Source organism: Salvelinus alpinus, chromosome 37 (genome assembly GCF_045679555.1).
Source record: "Salvelinus alpinus chromosome 37, SLU_Salpinus.1, whole genome shotgun sequence".
Lineage (NCBI taxonomy): Eukaryota > Metazoa > Chordata > Actinopteri > Salmoniformes > Salmonidae > Salvelinus > Salvelinus alpinus.
The window spans coordinates 10,568,231-10,590,976 of NC_092122.1; the positions used below are offsets into that span (position 1 = coordinate 10,568,231).

Consider the following 22,746-nt stretch of genomic DNA (forward strand, 5'->3'; position numbering starts at 1 on the left):
GCTACAGGTGTTGTATTATACTAGGAGGTCATGTAAAGTCAAGCTACATTTGTTGTATTATACTAGGAGGTCAGGGAAAGTCCAGCTACAGGTGTTGTATTATACTAGGAGGTCAGGTAAAGTCCAGCTACGGGTGTTGTATTATACTAGGAGGGCAGGTAAAGTCCAGCTACGGGTGTTGTATTATACTAGGAGGTCATGTAAAGTCAAGCTACATTTGTTGTATTATACTAGGAGGGCAGGTAATGTCCAGCAACAGGTTTTGTATTATACTAGGAGGTCAGGTAAAGTCCAGCTACATGTGTTGTATTATACTAGGAACTCGGGTAAAGTCCAGCTACAGGTGTTGTTGTATACTAGGAAGCCAGGTAATGTCCAGCTACGGGTGTTGTGTTATACACGGAGGTCAGCAACAGGTGTCCAGCTACGGCTGTTGTATTATACTGGAGGTCAAGTAAAGTTCAGCTACGGGTGTTGTATTATACTAGGAGGTCAGGTAAAGTCCAGCTACAGGTGTTGTATTATACTAGGAGGTCAGGTAAAGTCCAGCTAGAGGTGTTGTATTATACTAGGAGGTCAAGTAAAGTCCAGCTACATGTGTTGTATTATACTAGGAGGACAGGTAAAGTCCAGCTACGGGTGCTGTATTATACTAGGAGGTCAGGTAAAGTCCAGATACGGGTGTTGTATTATACTATGAGGTCAGGTAAAGCCCAGCTACAGGTGTTGTATTACACTAGGAGGTCAGGAAAAGTCCAGCTACAGATGTTGTATTAAACTAGTAGGTCAGGTAAAGTCGAGCTACAGTTGTTGTATTATACTAAGAGGTCAGGTAATTCCAGCTACAGGTGTTGTATTATACTAGGAGGGCAGGTAAAGTCCAGCTACGGGTGCTGTATTATACTAGGAGGTCAGGTAAAGTCCAGATACGGGTGTTGTATTATACTAGGAGGTCAGGTAAAGTCCAGCTACAGGTGTTGTATTATACTAGGAGGTCAGGAAAAGTCCAGCTACAGGTGTTGTATTAAACTAGTAGGTCAGGTAAATTCCAGCTACGGGTGTTGTATTATACTAGGAGGTCAGGTAAAGTCCAGCTACGGGTGTTGTATTATACTAGGAGGGCAGGTAAAGTCCAGCTACAGGTGTTGTATTATAATAGGAGGTCATGTAAAGTCAAGCTACATTTGTTGTATTATACTAGGAGGGCAGGTAATGTCCAGCTACAGGTGTTGTATTATACTAGGAGGTCAGGTAAAGTCCAGCTACATGTGTTGTATTATACTAGGAGGTCGGGTAAAGTCCAGCTACAGGTGTTGTATTATACTAGGAGGTCAGGTAAAGTCCACTTACAGGTGTTGTATTATACTAGGAGGTCAGGTAAAGTCCAGCTACAGGTGCTGTTGTATACTAGGAAGCCAGGTAAAGTCCAGCTACGGGTGTTGTGTTATACACGGAGGTCAGCAACAGGTGTCCAGCTACAGGTGTTGCATTAAACTAGGAGGTCTGGTAATTCCAGCTACGGGTGTTGCATTATACAAGGAGGTCAGGTAAAGTCCAGCTACAGGTGTAGTATTATACTAGGAGGTCAGGTAAAATCCAGCTACAGGTGTTGCATTATACTAGGAGGTCAGGTAAAGTCCAGCTACGGGTGTTGTATTATACTAGGAAGCCAGGTAAAGTCCAGCTACGGGTATTGTATTATACGCGGAGGTCAGCTACAGGTGTCCAGCTACGGGTGTTGTATTACACTGGAGGTCAAGTAAAGTCCAGCTACGGGTGTTGTATTATACTAGGAGGTCAGGCAAAATCCAGCTACAGGTGTTGTATTATACCAGGAGGACAGGTAAAGTCCAGCTACAGGTGTTGTATTATACTAGGAGGTCAGGAAAAGTCCAGCTACAGGTGATGTATTAAACTAGAAGGTCAGGTAAAGTCCAGCTACAGGTGTTGTATTATACTAGGAGTTCAGGTAATTCCAGCTACAGGTGTTGTATTACACTAGGAGGTCGGGTAAAGTCCAGCTACAGGTGTTGTATTATACTAGGAGGTCAGGTAAATTCAAGCTACGGGTGTTGTATTATACTAGGAGGTCAGGTAAAGTCCAGCTACGGGTGTTGTATTATACTAGGAGGTCAGGTAAAGTCCAGCTACGAGTGTTGTATTATATTAGGAGGTCAGGTAAATTCCAGCTACGGGTGTTGTATTATACTGGAGGTCAAGTAAAGTTCAGCTACGGGTGTTGTATTATACTAGGAGGTCAGGTAAAGTCCAGCTACATGTGTTGTATTATACTAGGAGGTCGGGTAAAGTCCAGCTACAGGTGTTGTATTATACTAGGAGGTCAGGTAAAGTCCAGCTACAGGTGTTGTATTATACTAGGAGGTCAGGTAAAGTCCATTTACATGTGTTGTTGTATACTAGGAAGCCAGGTAAAGTCCAGCTACGGGTGTTGTGTTATACACGGAGGTCAGCAACAGGTGTCCAGCTATGGCTGTTGTATTATACTGGAGGTCAAGTAAAGTTCAGCTACAGGTGTTGTATTATACTCGGAGGTCATGTAAAGCCCAGATACAGGTGTTGTATTATACTAGCAGGTCAGGTAAAGTCCAGCTACATGTGTTGTATTAAAGTAGGAGGACAGGTAAAGTCCAGCTACAGGTGTTGTATTATACTAGGAGTTCAAGTAAAGTCCAGCTACAGGTGTTGTATTATACTAGGAGGTCAGGTAAGGTCCAGCTACAGGTGTTGTATTATACTAGGAGGTCAGGTAAAATTCAGCTATAGGTGTTGCATTATACTAGGAGGTCAGGTAATTCCAGCTACGGGTGTTGTATTACATTAGGAGGTCAGGTAAAGTCCAGCTACGAGTGTTGTATTACATTAGGAGGTCAGGTAAAGTCCAGCTACAGGTGTTGTATTATACTAGGAGGTCAGGTAAAGTCCAGCTACAGGTGTTGCATTATACTGGGAGGTCTGGTAATTCCAGCTACAGGTGTTGTATTACACTAGGAGGTCAGGAAAAGTCCAGCTACAGATGTTGTATTAAACTAGTAGGTCAGGTAAAGTCCAGCTACAGGTGTTGTATTATACTAGGAGGTCAGGTAATTCCAGCTACAGGTGTTGTATTATACTAGGAGGGCAGGTAAAGTCCAGCTACGGGTGCTGTATTATACTAGGAGGTCAGGTAAAGTCCAGATACGGGTGTTGTATTATACTAGGAGGTCAGGTAAAGTCCAGCTACAGGTGTTGTATTATACTAGGAGGTCAGGAAAAGTCCAGCTACAGGTGTTGTATTAAACTAGTAGGTCAGGTAAATTCCAGCTACGGGTGTTTTATTATACTAGGAGGTCAGGTAAAGTCCAGCTACGGGTGTTGTATTATACTAGGAGGGCAGGTAAAGTCCAGCTACAGGTGTTGTATTATAATAGGAGGTCATGTAAAGTCAAGCTACATTTGTTGTATTATACTAGGAGGGCAGGTAATGTCCAGCTACAGGTGTTGTATTATACTAGGAGGTCAGGTAAAGTCCAGCTACATGTGTTGTATTATACTACGAGGTCGGGTAAAGTCCAGCTACAGGTGTTGTATTATACTAGGAGGTCAGGTAAAGTACACTTACAGGTGTTGTATTATACTAGGAGGTCAGGTAAAGTCCAGCTACAGGTGCTGTTGTATACTAGGAAGCCAGGTAAAGTCCAGCTACGGGTGTTGTGTTATACACGGAGGTCAGCAACAGGTGTCCAGCTACAGGTGTTGCATTAAACTAGGAGGTCTGGTAATTCCAGCTACGGGTGTTGCATTATACAAGGAGGTCAGGTAAAGTCCAGCTACAGGTGTAGTATTATACTAGGAGGTCAGGTAAAATCCAGCTACAGGTGTTGCATTATACTAGGAGGTCAGGTAAAGTCCAGCTACGGGTGTTGTATTATACTAGGAAGCCAGGTAAAGTCCAGCTACGGGTGTTGTATTATACGCGGAGGTCAGCTACAGGTGTCCAGCTACGGGTGTTGTATTACACTGGAGGTCAAGTAAAGTCCAGCTACGGGTGTTGTATTATACTAGGAGGTCAGGCAAAATCCAGCTACAGGTGTTGTATTATACCAGGAGGACAGGTAAAGTCCAGCTACAGGTGTTGTATTATACTAGGAGGTCAGGAAAAGTCCAGCTACAGGTGATGTATTAAACTAGAAGGTCAGGTAAAGTCCAGCTACAGGTGTTGTATTATACTAGGAGTTCAGGTAATTCCAGCTACAGGTGTTGTATTACACTAGGAGGTCGGGTAAAGTCCAGCTACAGGTGTTGTATTATACTAGGAGGTCAGGTAAATTCAAGCTACGGGTGTTGTATTATACTAGGAGGTCAGGTAAAGTCCAGCTACGGGTGTTGTATTATACTAGGAGGTCAGGTAAAGTCCAGCTACAGGTGTTGTATTATATTAGGAGGTCAGGTAAATTCCAGCTACGGGTGTTGTATTATACTGGAGGTCAAGTAAAGTTCAGCTACGGGTGTTGTATTATACTAGGAGGTCAGGTAAAGTCCAGCTACATGTGTTGTATTATACTAGGAGGTCGGGTAAAGTCCAGCTACAGGTGTTGTATTATACTAGGAGGTCAGGTAAAGTCCAGCTACAGGTGTTGTATTATACTAGGAGGTCAGGTAAAGTCCATTTACATGTGTTGTTGTATACTAGGAAGCCAGGTAAAGTCCAGCTACGGGTGTTGTGTTATACACGGAGGTCAGCAACAGGTGTCCAGCTATGGCTGTTGTATTATACTGGAGGTCAAGTAAAGTTCAGCTACAGGTGATGTATTATACTCGGAGGTCATGTAAAGCCCAGATACAGGTGTTGTATTATACTAGGAGGTCAGGTAAAGTCCAGCTACATGTGTTGTATTAAAGTAGGAGGACAGGTAAAGTCCAGCTACAGGTGTTGTATTATACTAGGAGTTCAAGTAAAGTCCAGCTACAGGTGTTGTATTATACTAGGAGGTCAGGTAAGGTCCAGCTACAGGTGTTGTATTATACTAGGAGGTCAGGTAAAATTCAGCTATAGGTGTTGCATTATACTAGGAGGTCAGGTAATTCCAGCTACGGGTGTTGTATTACATTAGGAGGTCAGGTAAAGTCCAGCTACGAGTGTTGTATTACATTAGGAGGTCAGGTAAAGTCCAGCTACAGGTGTTGTATTATACTAGGAGGTCAGGTAAAGTCCAGCTACAGGTGTTGCATTATACTAGGAGGTCTGGTAATTCCAGCTATGGGTGTTGCATTTTACAAGGAGGTCAGGTAAAGTCCAGCTACAGGTGTTGTATTATACTAGGAGGTCAGGTAAAATCCAGCAACAGGTGTTGTATTATAATCGGAGGTCACGTAAAGTCCAGCTACAGGTGTTGTATTATACTAGGAGGTCAGGAAAAGTCCAGCTACAGGTGTTGTATTAAACTAGGAGGTCAGGTAAAGTCCAGCTACAGGTGTTGTATTATACTAGGAGGTCAGGTAAAGTCCAGCTACGGGTGTTGTATTATACTAGGAAGGCAGGTAAAGTCCAGCTACAGGTGTTGTATTATACTAGGAGGTCATGTAAAGTCAAGCTACATTTGTTGTATTATACTAGGAGGGCAGGTAATGTCCAGCTACAGGTGTTGTATTATACTAGGAGGTCAGGTAAAATCCAGCAACAGGTGTTGTATTATACTAGGAGGTCAGGTAAAGTCCAGCTACAGGTGTTGTATTATACTAGGAGGTCAGGTAAAGTCCAGCTACAGGTGTTGCATTAAACTAGGAGGTCTGGTAATTCCAGCTACGGGTGTTGCATTATACAAGGAGGTCAAGTAAAGTCCAGCTACAGGTGTAGTATTATACTAGGAGGTCAGGTAAAATCCAGCTACAGGTGTTGCATTATACTAGGAGGTCAGGTAAAGTCCAGCTACGGGTGTTGTATTATACTAGGAAGCCAGGTAAAGTCCAGCTACGGGTGTTGTATTATACGCGGAGCTCAGCTACAGGTGTCCAGCTACGGGTGTTGTATTATACTAGGAGGTCAGGTAAAGTCCATTTACATGTGTTGTTGTATACTAGGAAGCCAGGTAAAGTCCAGCTACGGGTGTTGTGTTATACACGGAGGTCAGCAACAGGTGTCCAGCTATGGCTGTTGTATTATACTGGAGGTCAAGTAAAGTTCAGCTACAGGTGTTGTATTATACTCGGAGGTCATGTAAAGCCCAGATACAGGTGTTGTATTATACTAGGAGGTCAGGTAAAGTCCAGCTACATGTGTTGTATTAAAGTAGGAGGACAGGTAAAGTCCAGCTACAGGTGTTGTATTATACTAGGAGTTCAAGTAAAGTCCAGCTACAGGTGTTGTATTATACTAGGAGGTCAGGTAAGGTCCAGCTACAGGTGTTGTATTATACTAGGAGGTCAGGTAAAATTCAGCTATAGGTGTTGCATTATACTAGGAGGTCAGGTAATTCCAGCTACGGGTGTTGTATTACATTAGGAGGTCAGGTAAAGTCCAGCTACGAGTGTTGTATTACATTAGGAGGTCAGGTAAAGTCCAGCTACAGGTGTTGTATTATACTAGGAGGTCAGGTAAAGTCCAGCTACAGGTGTTGCATTATACTAGGAGGTCTGGTAATTCCAGCTATGGGTGTTGCATTTTACAAGGAGGTCAGGTAAAGTCCAGCTACAGGTGTTGTATTATACTAGGAGGTCAGGTAAAATCCAGCAACAGGTGTTGTATTATAATCGGAGGTCACGTAAAGTCCAGCTACAGGTGTTGTATTATACTAGGAGGTCAGGAAAAGTCCAGCTACAGGTGTTGTATTAAACTAGGAGGTCAGGTAAAGTCCAGCTACAGGTGTTGTATTATACTAGGAGGTCAGGTAAAGTCCAGCTACGGGTGTTGTATTATACTAGGAAGGCAGGTAAAGTCCAGCTACAGGTGTTGTATTATACTAGGAGGTCATGTAAAGTCAAGCTACATTTGTTGTATTATACTAGGAGGGCAGGTAATGTCCAGCTACAGGTGTTGTATTATACTAGGAGGTCAGGTAAAATCCAGCAACAGGTGTTGTATTATACTAGGAGGTCAGGTAAAGTCCAGCTACAGGTGTTGTATTATACTAGGAGGTCAGGTAAAGTCCAGCTACAGGTGTTGCATTAAACTAGGAGGTCTGGTAATTCCAGCTACGGGTGTTGCATTATACAAGGAGGTCAAGTAAAGTCCAGCTACAGGTGTAGTATTATACTAGGAGGTCAGGTAAAATCCAGCTACAGGTGTTGCATTATACTAGGAGGTCAGGTAAAGTCCAGCTACGGGTGTTGTATTATACTAGGAAGCCAGGTAAAGTCCAGCTACGGGTGTTGTATTATACGCGGAGCTCAGCTACAGGTGTCCAGATACGGGTGTTGTATTACACTGGAGGTCAAGTAACGTCCAGCTACGGGTGTTGTATTATACTAGGAGGTCAGGTAAAGTCCAGCTACAGGTGTTGCATTATACTAGGAGGTCTGGTAATTCCAGCTATGGGTGTTGCATTTTACAAGGAGGTCAGGTAAAGTCCAGCTACAGGTGTTGTATTATACTAGGAGGTCAGGTAAAATCCAGCAACAGGTGTTGTATTATAATCGGAGGTCACGTAAAGTCCAGCTACAGGTGTTGTATTATACTAGGAGGTCAGGAAAAGTCCAGCTACAGGTGTTGTATTAAACTAGGAGGTCAGGTAAAGTCCAGCTACAGGTGTTGTATTATACTAGGAGGTCAGGTAAAGTCCAGCTACGGGTGTTGTATTATACTAGGAAGGCAGGTAAAGTCCAGCTACAGGTGTTGTATTATACTAGGAGGTCATGTAAAGTCAAGCTACATTTGTTGTATTATACTAGGAGGGCAGGTAATGTCCAGCTACAGGTGTTGTATTATACTAGGAGGTCAGGTAAAATCCAGCAACAGGTGTTGTATTATACTAGGAGGTCAGGTAAAGTCCAGCTACAGGTGTTGTATTATACTAGGAGGTCAGGTAAAGTCCAGCTACAGGTGTTGCATTAAACTAGGAGGTCTGGTAATTCCAGCTACGGGTGTTGCATTATACAAGGAGGTCAAGTAAAGTCCAGCTACAGGTGTAGTATTATACTAGGAGGTCAGGTAAAATCCAGCTACAGGTGTTGCATTATACTAGGAGGTCAGGTAAAGTCCAGCTACGGGTGTTGTATTATACTAGGAAGCCAGGTAAAGTCCAGCTACGGGTGTTGTATTATACGCGGAGCTCAGCTACAGGTGTCCAGCTACGGGTGTTGTATTACACTGGAGGTCAAGTAACGTCCAGCTACGGGTGTTGTATTATACTAGGAGGTCAGGCAAAATCCAGCTACAGATGTTGTATTATACCAGGAGGACAGGTAAAGTCCAGCTACAGGTGTTGTATTATACTCGGAGGTCACGTAAAGTCCAGCTACAGGTGTTGTATTATACTAGGAGGTCAGGTAAAGTACAGCTACGGGTGTTGTATTATACTAGGAGGGCAGGTAAAGTCCAGCTACAGGTGTTGTATTATACCAGGAGGTCAGGTAAAGTCCAGATACGGGTGTTGTATTATACTAGGAGGTCAGGAAAAGTCCAGCTACGGGTGTTGTATTATACTAGGAGGGCAGGTAAAGTCCAGCTACAGGTGTTGTATTAGACTAGGAGGTCAGGTAAAATTCAGCTATAGGTGTTGCATTATACTAGGAGGTCAGGTAATTCCAGCTACGGGTGTTGTATTATATTAGGAGGTCAGGTAAAGTGCAGCTACAGGTGTTGTATGAAACTAGGAGGTCAGGTAAAGTCCAGCTACAGGTGTTGTATTATACTAGGAGGTCAGGTAAAGTCCAGCTACAGGTGTTGTATTAAACTAGGTCAGGTAAAGTGCAGCTACATGTGTTGTATGAAACTAGGAGGTCAGGTAAAGTCCAGCTACAGGTGTTGTATTATACTAGGATGTCAGGTAAAATCCAGCTACGGGTGTTGTATTATACTAGGAGGTCAGGTAAAGTCCAGCTATGGGTGTTGTATTATACTACGAGGGCAGGTAAAGTCCAGCTACAGGTGTTGTATTATACTAGGAGGGCAGGTAAAGTCCAGCTACAGGTGTTGTATTATACTAGGAGGTCATGTAAAGTCAAGCTACAGGTGTTGTATTATACTAGGAGGTCAGTTAGTCCAGCAACAGGTGTTGTATTATACTCGGAGGTCACGTAAAGTCCAGCTACAGGTGTTGTATTATACTAGGAGGTCAGGAAAAGTCCAGCTACAGGTGTTGTATTAAACTAGGAGGTCAGGTAAAGTCCAGCTACAGGTGTTGTATTATACTAGGAGGTCAGGTAAAGTCCAGCTACAGGTGTTGTATTATACTAGGAAGTAAGGTAAAGTCCAGCTACAGGTGTTGTATTATACTAGGAGGTAAGGTAAAGTCCAGCTACAGGTGTTGTATTATACTAGGAGGTCAGGTAAAGTCCAGCTACAGGTGTTGTATTATACTAGGAGGTAAGGTAAAGTCCAGCTACAGGTGTTGTATTGTACTAGGAGGTCAGGTAAAGTCCAGCTACAGGTGTTGTATTATACTAGGAGGTCAGTTAGTCCAGCAACAGGTGTTGTATTATACTCGGAGGTCACGTAAAGTCCAGCTACAGGTGTTGTATTATACTAGGAGGTCAGGAAAAGTCCAGCTACAGGTGTTGTATTAAACTAGGAGGTCAGGTAAAGTCCAGCTACAGGTGTTGTATTATACTAGGAGGTCAGGTAAAGTCCAGCTACAGGTGTTGTATTATACTAGGAAGTAAGGTAAAGTCCAGCTACAGGTGTTGTATTATACTAGGAGGTAAGGTAAAGTCCAGCTACAGGTGTTGTATTATACTAGGAGGTCAGGTAAAGTCCAGCTACAGGTGTTGTATTATACTAGGAGGTAAGGTAAAGTCCAGCTACAGGTGTTGTATTGTACTAGGAGGTCAGGTAAAGTCCAGCTACAGGTGTGTGTTCAGTATATGAGCTATAAAGCAGCAGATGAAGAGGGTGTTTTTTTTGTTTTCAAGTGTAAAACGCAAATATAAAAGTCTGTGTGATCAAATATTAACTCACAGCCCCGTGTGTGTATGTGTGCGTGCGTGCGTGTTCCCAGGTGGTGCCCTTACCTTCAGGTGGTTGTAGTGTCTTGTTGTTCTGGGTGCACCAGCCTACTGGGTGGAGTTCGGCGGTCATGACATCACACCAGAAGTCGGCCTTGCGGTCATCTCCGTAGCCACTGAAGCGCAGCAGCAGCAGCTGGCTGCAGGTGGTGACGATGGTGGCCACCCAGTAAGTGTCTGGCCTGCTCTTATTGGCCACCTCCAGCTTCATCCCCGGCTGGAAGCTGGTCTGTAGGCTGATGTCCACCTGCGAGGACCAATCAGAGAGCACCCTGTCACACAAGAGCCAGCCCTCACTGACACTGATAGGTGAGCTTGATTCTAATGGGCTTGCACTTAAGAGGTAAATCAAGTGCATTGGGCGAGATAAAGCACATCTATACATTGACGTTCTAAAGTGGATGACATCACAGGTCTACATGCAAAATGAGGGACGTCTTACTGGCTCGCTGAGCCATGATTGACAGAGTAAAACACAGGTGGGCCACAGGTAATGAACAGGTCATTTCTAAAATCTCCCCACCCACACTATCTGTTTATGTATCTGTTTGTTCACAAGGGTCAAGGGTTCTTTAAAGTTCCACTGATCTTTCAACCACTTACGGACAGTGGCTCACAGAGAGAACATGAGGACGAGAGAGAGAGAGAGAGAACATATATAAAGGGCTAGTACCAGGAAATTGATAATGTAATGTGTTTCAACCATAGCCACAGGCTGCACTCACACATATCGAAAACCCATTATATAAAACACAACACACAAACGCACGCACGCGCACACACTGCCTGTGTTACTGGAAGAAAGCCAACATCTTAGAACTAAAAACCATGCAAATGGCCTCCTGACTTCCTGATAAAAACAAAGCAAATATGCTGTATCACACTGGATGGCTTATGTAAGAGAGGCAGAGGCAGAGACAGAAGACAGAGAGACAAAGAGAGAGAGAGACAGAGAGAGAGAGAGAGACCCCACAATGAATCACTTTTTCAATTGGCACTAGGTCTGTTGAGAGCATGAGAGATATTTCACCATTTCACATTCTCAGGGGAAATCATGCTCTTTTTCCTGTGACTCAGTCCACTTACCAACAACACTCCCATTCAAATATAGGCAATCCGGGCAATCACAAAAAAAAAACGAGCAATCACATCAGCGCACCCCTCACGGACTTCACACACAGAGATTGAGCCCGCTTAAACTGGCATCTATGAAATCAGTCAATGTCATTAAACCCACTGAAAGTCTACTTCCATACTGTACGCTCCTTTCTTTCTGCTACATTATGTAGGACTACTTATGCATTCCCTTTTCCCATAGTCCCCGGCAGCTGTGTGGCGGGCCTCCTGAAGATAAGCCTGATAGACATCTGTTCTCACTACTACTACTGGCAGTCTGACACTACACCAGGCAAGACTGGGGAGTACTCTAACATATAAGGCAGGGAGGGGTATTCAACTCTTACCCTACGAGAACCAGAGACCTGATGGTTTTCTGTTCTACCTGATAATTAAATGCACCCACCTGGTGTCCCAGGTCTAAATCAGTCCCTTAGAGGGGAACAATGAAAACGGCAGTGGCTTCGAGGTCCAGAGTTGAGTTTGACGGATATAAGGTATACAAGCCTTTTTCCATCTTTTCCAACTTCCATGGAGCCTGAGTCATAATCTCTGAGTAATTGTGTGGGTTGTGTTCAGGCCGGCTGGTTGGTGTGGTTTGGTGTGGGTTGGATTAAATGGAATCAATGCTAAATGTCACACAGGAATTTACGCGTGTATGACGCCAAAATAGACATACACTGTGCACAGCACATTGGCGAAAGTATTCAGACCCCTTCCCCTTTTCCACATTCTGTTAGGTTACAGCCTCATTCTAAAATGGATAAAATAAATAAAAATCCTCACCAATCTACACACAATACCCCATAATAACAGAGCAAAAACATATTTTTAGAAATTGTTGCAAATATATAAAAGATAAAAACACAAATACCTTATTTGCATAAGTATTCAAACCCTTTGCTATGAGACTCGAAATTGAGCTCAGGTGCATCCTGTTTCCATTGATCATCCTTGAGATGTTTCTACAACTTGATTGGAGGCCACCTGTGTTAAATTCAATTGAGTGGACATAATTTGGAAAGGCACACGACTGTCCACAGTTGACAGTGCATGTCAGAGCATCAGAGCAAAAAAACAAGCAATGAGGTAGAAGGAATTTTCCGTAGAGCTACGAGATAGGATTGTGTCAAGGCACAGATCTGGGGAAGGGTACCAAAAAATGTCTGCAGCATTGAAGGTCCCCAAGAACACAGTGGCCTCCATCCTTCTGAAATGAAAGAAGTTTGGAACCACCAAGACTCTTCCTAGAGCTGGCCAAACTGAGCAATCGGGTGAGAAGGGCCTTGGTCAGGGAGGTGACCAAGAACCCGATGGTCACTCTGACAGAGCACCAGAGTTCCTCTGTGGAGATGGGAGAACCTTCCAGAAGGACAATCATCTCAGCAGCACTCCACCAATCAGGCCTTTATGGTAGAGTGGCCGGAAGGAAGCCACTCCTCAGTAAAAGGCACCACAGCCCACTTGGAGTTTGCCAAAAGGCTCCTAGAGGACTTTCAGACCATGAGAAACAAGATTCTCTGGTCTGATGAAACCAAGATTGAACTCTTTGGCCTGAAGGCCAAGCGTCATGTCTGGAGGAAACCTGGCACCATCCCTACGGTGAAGCATAGTGGTGGCAGCATCATGCTGTGGGGATGTTTTTCAGCGGCAGGGACTGGGAGACTAGTCAGGATGGAGGGAAAGATGAACGGAGCAAAGTACAGAGAGCTCCTTGATTTAAACTTGCTGCAGAGTGCTCAGGACATCAGACTGGGGTGAAGGTTCACCTTCCAACAGGACAACGACCCTAAGCACACAGCCAAAACAATGCAGGAGTGGCTTCGGGACACGTCTCTGAAAGTCCTTGAGTGGCCCAGCCAGAGCCCGCACTTGAACCCAATCGAACATCTCTGGAGAGACCGGAAAATAGCTGTGCAGTGACGCTCCCCCTCCAACCTGACAGAGCTTGAGAGGATCTGTGGAGAAGAATGGGAGAAACTCCCAAAATACAGGTGTGCCAAGCTTGTAGCATCATACCCATGAAGACTTGAGGCTGTAATCGCTGCCAAAGGTGCATTAACAAAGTACTGAGTAAAGGGTCTGAATAGTAATGTAAATGTGGTATTTCCGTTTTTTCTTTGTCATTATGGGGTATTGTGTGTAGATTGATGAGAGAAAATAACAATTTAATCCATTTTAGAATAAGGCTGTAACGTAACAAAATGTGGAACAAGTCAAGCGGTCTGAATACTTTCCGAATGCACAGACGCAACAATGACGATGCAGGGTATGTCATCTCTGGTATGTGAGTCTCAGTCAACAGCAGTGACTCTGAATATGTGACTGTATTTGAGTGTGGTCTTCAGCAAGTAAGTCATGACTGAGCCTATGAGCCTAACTACACTGTGTTTAACATCATTAGCTAAAGTACATTCTCACTCAAACACATGTTTAAAGGGATTTGAGTGATTGCCACTCATTCAACAACAGTATTTACAAGATGTTGTGGGGGTTATGGAAATGTAAACGTGTGTTTCTCACTCACATGTTTGAAAGCGGTGTGGGGTGCAGCGGTCGCCCCCGTCTCCTCTAGGTACTCCTCCCAATTAAAGTCTGCCTCTTCCTCCATGGAGTCTGTGTCTGATAGGAAGAAAGTGCTGTCAATCATTTTGACTGCCACCAACCCAGTCACAAAACATTAAAGAAAAAAAACAACCATCACAGCATCACACTCAATAATGACATGTTTTATTTCATTAAATAGCAGAAACAAAATTATTCAGTCGACATTCATACCGGTTATAGACTAGGGTGATATTGTCTATATGAATGCAGCTGCCACTGTATTGAAGCCATTGGACGCAGTTATTATTTATTGCAGGCGATAGGTTCAATACACATCACTGCATTCTGCATCAAAGTTCGGTGCACACTGTGAACCCAAATGAACACATGTCCTGTGTAGCTCAGTTGGTAGAGCATGGGCCTTGCAACACCAGGGTTGTGGGTTCGATTCCTGCAGTGGACCAGTACGAGTGAAAAAAGTATGAAAATGTATGCACTCACTGCTGTAAGTCGCCCTGGATAAGAGCTAAATCAATACATGTCAAATGTGTAGGCCTACGCCTCTTCATTAAATCTGAGCTGGAATCTTCTTCTCAGTCTATTCCGTTCAAACAACTCGAGCCTATGCGCATGTTGTAATCAAAATTAAAATCTTAATTGGCTCATTTCAAACTGTCCTTTGGTGAGGCGCAGCTGGGAGCTAGTTCTGTACGGTGGTGGGGGTCGATAAAACAGAATTGGGGGATCTTCCATCATCGTTTAAATCTCCAGTTTGGGAATAGATTACAACACAGATGGACAGAGAGTTGTGGATAAAACGTTAACAGAATGTCGCCACTGCTCAACGAGAATGTCCTATGCATCTGCCAACACCTCAAATATGTTGACACATACGCTGACATCACCCCAGTATACCGGAGCAAGATGGAAACGCAAAGAAACTTAACATCGTCTCACCTCTGCATTCAAGCATTCCTTGGCAGCTGATTCTGACTGGACCAAAGAAATTACAGGAGTGATAGGTGGACTATGTTTATATTTGTTTAGTCTTTGGTTTATAGCCACAGGTATGCACCCATTCTCGGTGGTTGAGAGCAGAGGGTTTCAGCACCTTGTGAATGTGCTCGAGCCACGTTACAAACTTCCCTCTTGCATTCATTTCAGCAAACAGGTAGTACCCGCTCTATATATGCAAGCCAAAGCTGTCAATGAATTGGCCAATGCACACTGTGAAGGCACTTAACAGGTACAGCCCATTACATTAACCCGGAATGGTTGATGTCCCATGCTACAGTCAAGCTCTCTTTCTGAGAGTCACAACTGTGCATCTGGCACTTAGAGGCAGTGTCATGGTGCGTTCGTAACCAAGTGGGAAGTGGGAAAATACCACATATGACTGGAAACAATCCACTTGAACAGCCCTCCAACTGTTAATTACTAGTGGGAAACTCGTCTATCATCCTGAGCACCCACTTCTCCGACATGGTGACCTCTGACGTCACCTACTAAGGAAATGCCCTTTATAACAGTATTATCTGCAGTTAAAATAAATCCATTATTGTGATTTTTTAACTCCAATTTCTTGGATGTGTAGTTTAATGTGTATAGTGTATTTTTATGTGTATTCTTGTGCTAAACAGGGCTCATCTGGAAAAGAGACCTTGGTCTTAGCATCGACTCCCTGTCAAAATAAAGGTTCAATCAAATTTAAATAAAATACAATGCAGTGGAGAAAAAGCGATGAAACAAGAATAATGTTGTAAGCAAAACAGAATATTTCCTCAGTCCCTAGCGAAAGAGTTGAGTGGAATACAGTTTGCGTGGAGTGGGAAAAAAATGTGTACGCCTTCATTCTGCAACGATCAAAGTCACTGTGTAAACAGATACGTCATAATAAGCATAACATACAGATTTAATGAGACAAGCAGGGTGAGATCTGATCACACACACCAATGTAATTTCTCTAAATCTACGGGGAAGGAACCTTATAAAGCACACAGCAGGAACCAGCTGAAATGCAGTTCAGTCTCTTTTCAACCATCCAAAATTAAGTCACTTGAAAATGTATCTGACCATTAGTGAGTTTTATGTGTGTGCATTTGTGTGTGTGTGTTCCAGGTCTTACATAATTCCACTAATGTTTCTCCTCAAGGTGAGAACTGTTTAATTTGCCCGTGGGAGACTGTTACTTGGACAAGGTATAATGTGTCTTCAAAGTGTGTGTGTGTGTGTGTGTGTGTGTGTGTGTGTGTGTGTGTGTGTGTGTGTGTGTGTGTGTGTGTGTGTGTGTGTGTGTGTGTGTGTGTGTGTGTGTGTGTGTGTGTGTGTGTGTGTGTGTGTGAGAGAGAGAGAGCATCTGTGTGTGTGGTTTCTCCCCTCTAGGCTGTGTCTCATGGGACTTTGTGTGTGGGACTTAACCTGCACTAATGAGAGAGAAGAAACTACCAGTTGTTGCAGTCGGGGGTTTTCTGAAAAGAATCTGCTAGGCTTGCACTTCTCCTTTACACATAGTAGTGTGTGTGTGTGTGTTTGTGTGTTCACACTCCACATCCCCAGACCTTTACAAAGACTATGACATCATACCTTCCACTATCCATCTCCATCTGATTCAAAGGGGTCATGTTACGAACGCTGCTTTTAACAAAAAGTAATCTTGTATTTGGGATTCAGAAAAGCACTTTAAAAATCCTTAAAAATATGTTTATAATTAAAAAGATGCTAGATCAACCGTACTGTTGAGAAAATGCTCCTAGGTGAGTTGCATTTCCTCTTTCCTGTCCGCCCGACAAAACTTTCCTGTTTTCTATTTATTTTAATTCGAGTTCCACTTTTCCAGTCTGTTCATCTGATAAGAAGCACCTTGTCGGGCTGAACATTACAGAACAAGGAAGTGAATACAGGAAAACAATGACAGAGAGACTAACTATGACTCTACAGCCAGCTCATACATCCCCACACCACTGACCAGGTAAACTGGACCAGATCCTCTCACAGCTTGACAGTGGCTGCTGCAGATTCCTGCTGAATAATCAAAACAGAAAAATAACCCTGCACTACACGCATTCTGAGACCTCGATGAAGGTCAATAATGGTGTGGCATGTCAAAAGGAATGGGAAAAAATTGGAAAATGGCTGCTTTTCAATGCAATCACAGCATTTTGAAACCACAACCCCCTGTTGTGATTGTGATACAATGGAGATAACCGGTTGTGGGCTTCACGTGTCATCAAACAATGGCAGACAAAAAAATGAGGAAGGGATCGAAGATTAAAAAGTGTAGGTAAAATCCCTCACCTGAGTACACCCGTTCTTCTCTCCCATTGGTCGGGCTGTGGGATTTCCCCGCGGAGAGGGCCAACGGCCTGTCCTGTGGGCGGGACTGCATCCTGCTCTCTTCCTGGTAACCTTTACCCTTTTACCCTTTGTCCGTCTGTCCTCAGACTCCTCAGTCTTCACTGCATCTCCCTCATTCCTCCACTGTGTCACACAAAGGAGGAGTTAAGTAGGAATGGAGCATTAAAAACCATACCATGTCCATCTAAACTGTAACGAAAGACAATATGGGCAATTATTTCAGACCATACAGATGGGAAAAAAGAAGAAACCGGCACACTGCTCTTGATAGCGTCACTGCTCTTTAATAAGCTTTACGTGTCTGCCTCAAGGCCTTCGTCAGAGCTTTTGAAAATGCATTAGCACCCTTATGTAGACATAGCTCCACCCACATCCGTTCCATGCATCGAATGGGGTTGGGGTGAAAATAAGTAAGTCTTACCAAATATAACAATGCATTTCATAAATATTAGAATAAAGTGTGTACCACAAACCACAATGAGGACATTGACTCACCAAGCAAGTTTTCATAAATCATTGGGTACAGCAAGAAAAACATCAGAGTCATCTGAAATGGGGGCATTAATTCATGTTCACATTTACAACATAACATACATTAGGCATTTCCTCATTAAGACCTTTAGGAAATAATGTCTGGGGGGTGAAAATCCCCAAACATTCTCTTTTACTCAGAGTATTATTTTTATCACCTCCCCTGTCTGATATCTTAACTTTCTCTATGCCACAAAATCTAAAGGTAGAAATGTCGTTTCTCCTGATTGAACTTTAATGGTCACGAATACTCTGTATGAGAGAACGAGAGGTTTTACCTACATAACAGCCCACTACACAGAAGGGATAGCCTCTGTTCTACTAATTATATTTGTACAGCATAGAATACCTGCTCAGCACAGTGTGCTGTGTCTCTGCTTGGTACAGTCTGCGAGAGCAATGTGCAGTTTCTGCTGTTGTGGATTTGCATACCTCAGCACAGCTCTTCAGCCACAAGAGATAACCAATCACAGTTGAAATAAGGTAGAAGAACAGGACCGACACACTCCTCAAAGATCAGCGTTACATAAACCATTACGAAAGAAGCGGTGTTTCAAATGACTTAAATCGCTCATATAGGAATCATAACGCTTAGTCATAATTTACTCAAAATTGTGTTTTATCTAAAAGATCTTAGAGAAAAACAAACAAAATCTTTTCCTATTGTTTTTCCACCCTGTCTCTTTGCCAGATCACATGGTTACAATTGTGATATTTTGGGATAACTGCCATTTCGCTCAGCCTCCGCAATGACTCACTCGAACTGCACGCACTTCCATCAAATGTTCAATTAACACGGATTCATAGAGCAGATTCATACCAATGCCCTTCAATCAAACTAATACACAAAAACAACTCTCTGCAGACTTCGCAAATTTGCCTAAGCATTCAAATCCTCATTCAAACGAGCAATAGGCAATGTTATGTGCTTGTCATCATGCGTTTTTAAAGCATGAGGAACATCATTGGAAATGAATTTAAATCACCTAGATGCTTAATTGCATAGCTGTGTCCTTTCACGACATGTAATCCTTCTGAATGTGTCCTCTGTCACGCAGGGATCCAAACACACATATATCCATAGCGTAAACAACAAGCTGGTCTAATTGGACTCACATGACGCTGCCCCCTGTCCCTCTACACACTCAGCCTGACAGTCCACATTCTCCGGAACGCAAACATATGATCCATCTACTGACTTCAGTCCAGAAACTATCAGAGATCACAGTCCACAGGGTCCATTAAATAACTAAAATGTAGTATAAACCACAATGTCTCGGACACAATCAGAGAAAATCACAGATGTACATGTAGGTTTACAGGATAAAGAGAACCGGGCGATGTATCTCACAGACAGAAGGTCACTTATCCCAGAAATGTTCTCACTGATTTAAATCGAAAAGGTTTACTATTATAGCATTCAGTCAGGAGGATCTAAGGCTGCGTTTACACAGGCAGTCCAATTCTGATTTATGTTTTCACTAATAGTTGAAAAAAACTAAAACAAAAGCAGCCTAACTAAACCACTAAATTGAAACATATTGGTCCATACTTGTCCCCAGTATCCCAGTGAGCAGCCCAGATTGGATCCTGGGGATTAGATTGATCTGTGTGTTAATCTGAGACGCAGGTCTTTCCTGGTTAAAACCTCGTCAGATTGAGATGGAGGGGGGTGGTGTTGTGGGTTAGCCCTGATGAGTCCAGTAGACGCCACACGCCGTCCCTTAGCTGCCTTTCTCCAAAACCCCAACCAGGACAATAGAAAGATTAAATGGGGAATTAACAGATTAACTAACACTATTTGGGCTGGGTGTGTCCTTCCTTATTTCCCGTCATGTTTTTGTTTGTAGGTATCAAAATTTGACACAATTTATCCTGTTAAGAGTAATGATCTCTCAACGATTTCTACACTTCTGTTTTATCACTCACTATGTAATCTACAATATTACATCCAATGAGAGATTTCATGATTTATCAGTACCTATGATGTATTAGTATAATTTATCAGTAGAATATCGTGTCTTGTCTCTATGGCTCATCTAGCCTGGTGTGTTCCTTAAACAGCCTGTGATGCTGTGTGAGATCAGCTGACTGAGATATTTAAAAGACTGAAGTGCAAACAACTGCCCCGGGCAGACAGACAGACAGACAGGCCACAATGCACAGAGGCAATGAGAAAACATACTAATGGGCAGCCTACTGCCTACAACAGCAGTCTTCAGGAAACTTCTCCAGCATCAAGCCATTGTTTGAGTAACATCACACCAGAAGGTCTATATGATTACTTTTTCCATAAACTCAAAAATAATCGAAAGTATATGGAAATGGATGTTGTTTGTTCTTATTCCAACTTTCGTGTTGTTTAATAAGATGTCTTTATCTTCTTTGAAGAAAAAACATCCGATGTAGGCCAATCATTGGACAGCCTTTCTGGCAGAGCACGTCGTGTCTGTTATGCTGACTCTTATGCCACGTGATTCTCATTATCTCTCCCCCAGACATTGAGTTGCTCATGATCGGGTCAAAAGAAGAAAATATATATTTTTTTAACTCCTGTGATTCATTCATCCATACACCTCACTGAAGACTATTTATTAGTGGAGAAAACTAAATTTGGCTTTCTTTACATTGCAATTAATCTAGTCAGCCAGACACTTCCCATGAGCAATTAGCCTGGGGATGTGATTACCTTTAGCCATTATTTCACCTAAAACTACAGCAGACACCTCTGAACTGACGATGGCTGCGAAAGATGTGTTAGTAATGTAAATTGTTCTTGGCTAATACAATTCTCTGTCTTCACTCACAGAGCAGTGCCAATCCATCAATGTTTCATCTGTCCTTCCTTTAGAACCTTATCAGGAACATTTACATACAATGTCATGTGCTTTCAAAAGATCGATTATGAACGGCGCTGAGGAGTACATGAATACAAACATCAATAACCATGCATCCTTGATCATCTCTACCTCTATACCAGATCCCTGGACACTTCCTAGGGGTTTACTGTAAAGAGGCGAGATCTTCTCCGTGATGTTGCTTGCTTCCATTCCATCTATGCTACACCAGTACCAAGGCAAAACGATCTCACATGACAGCCACGGACCTACCGTATGTTTTAGGGTATTATGGCAATACGCAGCCTGAATACGCATGAGTGCGCACATGCACATCACTGTTCATTCGGAAGCGTGGCTTATTTTTATATTCATTATGGAGCCGAATGTAATTCCGAAGAGGGATCATCAGAATAATGTGCAGCTAAACTCCGGATTTGCTGACCGCCCGCAATAAAAAATAAATAATTAAATGGATATATGCGCGGTTTAACCCAAGTAGAAACTTCATCATAGAAATTTGGCATAACGTCGGATTGGGGGAATTACCTCGTGCAATTGTACAATCATCAAGATTGGATGTTAAAACCTTGATGGATGATTAAAAAGACAAATGGAACCGTTCATCAGACCATTATTCTATGTCTACTAAATAACGATAAAAAAAATAGATTGTAACTGCTAATGCTGATAAAGTGAAACAGGAAATGTAGCTAGGCGTACTGTGCATTCGTGGGATACGGGTGTCGCGGATGTCCTCTCCGTGCGTTACACAGTCAGTCATTTGTATTTCGCACTTCGCTAATGTACTTTGCACACAAAGTATTGCAGCGGAAAAAAACTCTAACGGTATTGCTAAACGTCCACTTCTAATTTAATTCATTAGAGCTTGTTAATGCGCATCAAAAGAAACTGAAACTGGACGGTTAACTGCAGTAATTAATTTTTTTCCTCATTCAAAGATTTTACATGCAGTTTTTTACACACCAAAACCCGCCATGTTGAAAGTGGTTTGACATATTGGCAATGTCCGGTATTTTCCGATGCCTTTGCGCACCTATGTGTGGAAAAAGCATGACACACCTACACGTTTAAACTGTAAATATGAACATTTAAAACGAAGTCAGAGGTGTGAACTTATGAGCATTTCACTATTTTATCGTTTTCAGTAGAAAGCAGACCGTTAGATGGAAATTCATTTATCAGGCTTATTGAAATGTGTTTTTCCTATGCACGGCAAGCATTAAAATAAATGTTTATGTAACCAATTTATTTTGCATCAAGGTTTACATTAAATAAAGAAAAACAATCATACTAACTAAATTTAAAGTGCCACGAAGCGACGTTCTCACCGCAAAAGCTGTGAAAGCTATAATTACGCACGTAAAAACACTTTGAACAACTTGGCTCCTGAATGCGCCAGTATTTCTGTTTCTAGAGAAACAGCCTCGGGTAGGAATGGTTAAAGGTTTTAGCCAGGAAAAACCATTCACGGTAGATATTTCGTCGAGAAAACGACGGCTCTGTATTAGTAACCTACATAAATATTTAAAGAAGCGTCAACCTGTCACCTGTCTTACCTTAATTATGTTTTTTCGCGTCAAATTTGCGAGCCTTTTTCGTTCGGTGGAAGCCAGCGAGCGACGTCTTCCAACTGCACAGCACAGAGCTCGTTCCAATATGGCATCTCACATCTGCGCATGTCCAAAAATCTTCTGATTATTTTCAAACCAACTCCTTCAATGACCTTTAGTGCAGTTACGAAATTTGTTCAGCCAATTATAAATAGAATGTCGAAGTAGGCTACCCACCCCCATATTTTAACCCCTCGGTCTTTCATAGCTGAAATACACAACACATAGTTATTGTTACCAGTGTGTTTACACAATGATGAAGCCAACATTTGTACACTTCTGAACCAAGTGTTTCATTTGATTTGATCTATATTTAACTAGGCAAGTCAGTTAAGAACACATTCTTATTTACAATGACGGCCTACCCCGGTCAAACCCTAACACGGACGACGCTGGGCAGATTGTGTCCGGCCCTATGGGACCCCCAATCACGGCCAGTTGTGATACAGCCTGGAATCGAACCAGGGTCTGTAGTGCCGCCTCTAGCACTGAGATGCAGTGCCTTAGACCACTGCGCCACTCGGCAACCCATTGTTTTAAAAATGGGAATATAGGCTATCTTCTATTAA

At 42.8% G+C, this 22,746-nt stretch overlaps 1 protein-coding gene across 4 annotated transcripts in view; it reads right to left on the minus strand.

The window, feature by feature from the left end:
• LOC139565651 (scm-like with four MBT domains protein 2) overlaps window positions 1-22,217 on the minus strand; it is a 65,693-nt gene extending 43,476 nt beyond the window's left edge. For all 4 annotated transcript variants that reach the window (XM_071386129.1, XM_071386127.1, XM_071386128.1 and 1 more), the window contains exons 1-4: window positions 22,124-22,217; window positions 17,116-17,298; window positions 13,802-13,896; window positions 10,165-10,405 (exon numbers count right to left, since the gene is read on the minus strand). In XM_071386129.1, coding sequence (XP_071242230.1) covers window positions 10,165-10,405; window positions 13,802-13,896; window positions 17,116-17,206 — 427 coding nt within the window. In that variant the 5' untranslated portion in view covers window positions 17,207-17,298; window positions 22,124-22,217. The remainder of the gene's footprint in view (window positions 1-10,164; window positions 10,406-13,801; window positions 13,897-17,115; window positions 17,299-22,123) is intronic.
• Between the last annotated feature and the right edge of the window lie 529 nt (window positions 22,218-22,746).